Source organism: Gekko japonicus, unplaced genomic scaffold (assembly GCF_001447785.1).
Source record: "Gekko japonicus isolate JY-2015 unplaced genomic scaffold, Gekko_japonicus_V1.1 scaffold49794, whole genome shotgun sequence".
NCBI classification, from domain to species: domain Eukaryota; kingdom Metazoa; phylum Chordata; class Lepidosauria; order Squamata; family Gekkonidae; genus Gekko; species Gekko japonicus.
Genome location: NW_015227336.1, coordinates 1 through 831, shown reverse-complemented (window position 1 = coordinate 831; position 831 = coordinate 1). Strand labels below are relative to the sequence as shown.

The following is an 831-nucleotide window of genomic DNA, read 5'->3' as shown; positions in this document are numbered from 1 at the left end:
CATTGCATTTCCAGTCCTAAAGGTTTCCTCCTTTCACGGTGCTGTAGGTGAACTCTCTTGGAGAGACCGCTGAACGCCTGATTCAGTCTCACCCTGAGTCTGCTGAAGATCTCCAGGAGAAATGCACGGAGCTGAACCAGGCCTGGAGCAGCCTGGGGAAACGGGCCAACCAGCGCAAAGACAAACTCGGGGACTCCCACGACCTGCAGCGCTTCCTCAGCGATTTCAGGTACGCTTCTCCTTGGAGGAGGGTTTTTGAGTCGGTCCCAGTGAGAACCGGTAGCAGGTTTTGTTCTTCCAATAGAGCATGGATTCAGGACACTCATCATTCTACCTGTGCATTTTGCAGGGACCTCATGTCTTGGATCAATGGAATCCGGGGGCTGGTGTCTTCAGATGAACTGGCAAAGGATGTGACTGGAGCAGAGGCTTTGCTGGAGAGACACCAGGTAACCAAACGAGCTCGTAGCCACACCCTGTGGCTCCTTATGCTGGCAAGCCCCGAGAGTGCAACGCTCTGGCCCCGGAGTGGTGCCATGGCACGTGGTGTGCTTGGAGAATGCTCCGCCTGGCAGTCATTGTGGGGATGGAAGGAGCTGCTGGCAGGGCTGCCCCCACAGTCTCTTAAGACGTGTCCCAAAGCACTTTTTGGTCTCACCAACAGCAGATCAGCCAATTCAGCAAAAAGTCATTGGTCTTTTTGCCAGTAAAAATGTGGCATGTGATGCAGTAGCAGGCAGAGCAGGGCTGTTTAATGAACATGGAATATGTTGTAGCCTTTGTGCCTCAGAGTAACAGGAAGGTGGTGTAAGCAGGGGTCGTTTCGTAGAA

The 831-nt window shown here is 53.3% G+C and overlaps 1 protein-coding gene across 1 annotated transcript; it reads left to right on the top strand.

Moving 5' to 3' along the window:
- Positions 1-47: 47 nt before the first annotated feature.
- LOC107125361 (spectrin alpha chain, non-erythrocytic 1-like) lies at positions 48-449 on the top strand (the record flags this gene model as incomplete). Its single annotated transcript, XM_015428798.1, has 2 exons — positions 48-229; positions 350-449. Coding segments are annotated over 2 exons (282 nt in total), but the record flags the coding sequence as incomplete, so codon positions are not given.
- Between the last annotated feature and the right edge of the window lie 382 nt (positions 450-831).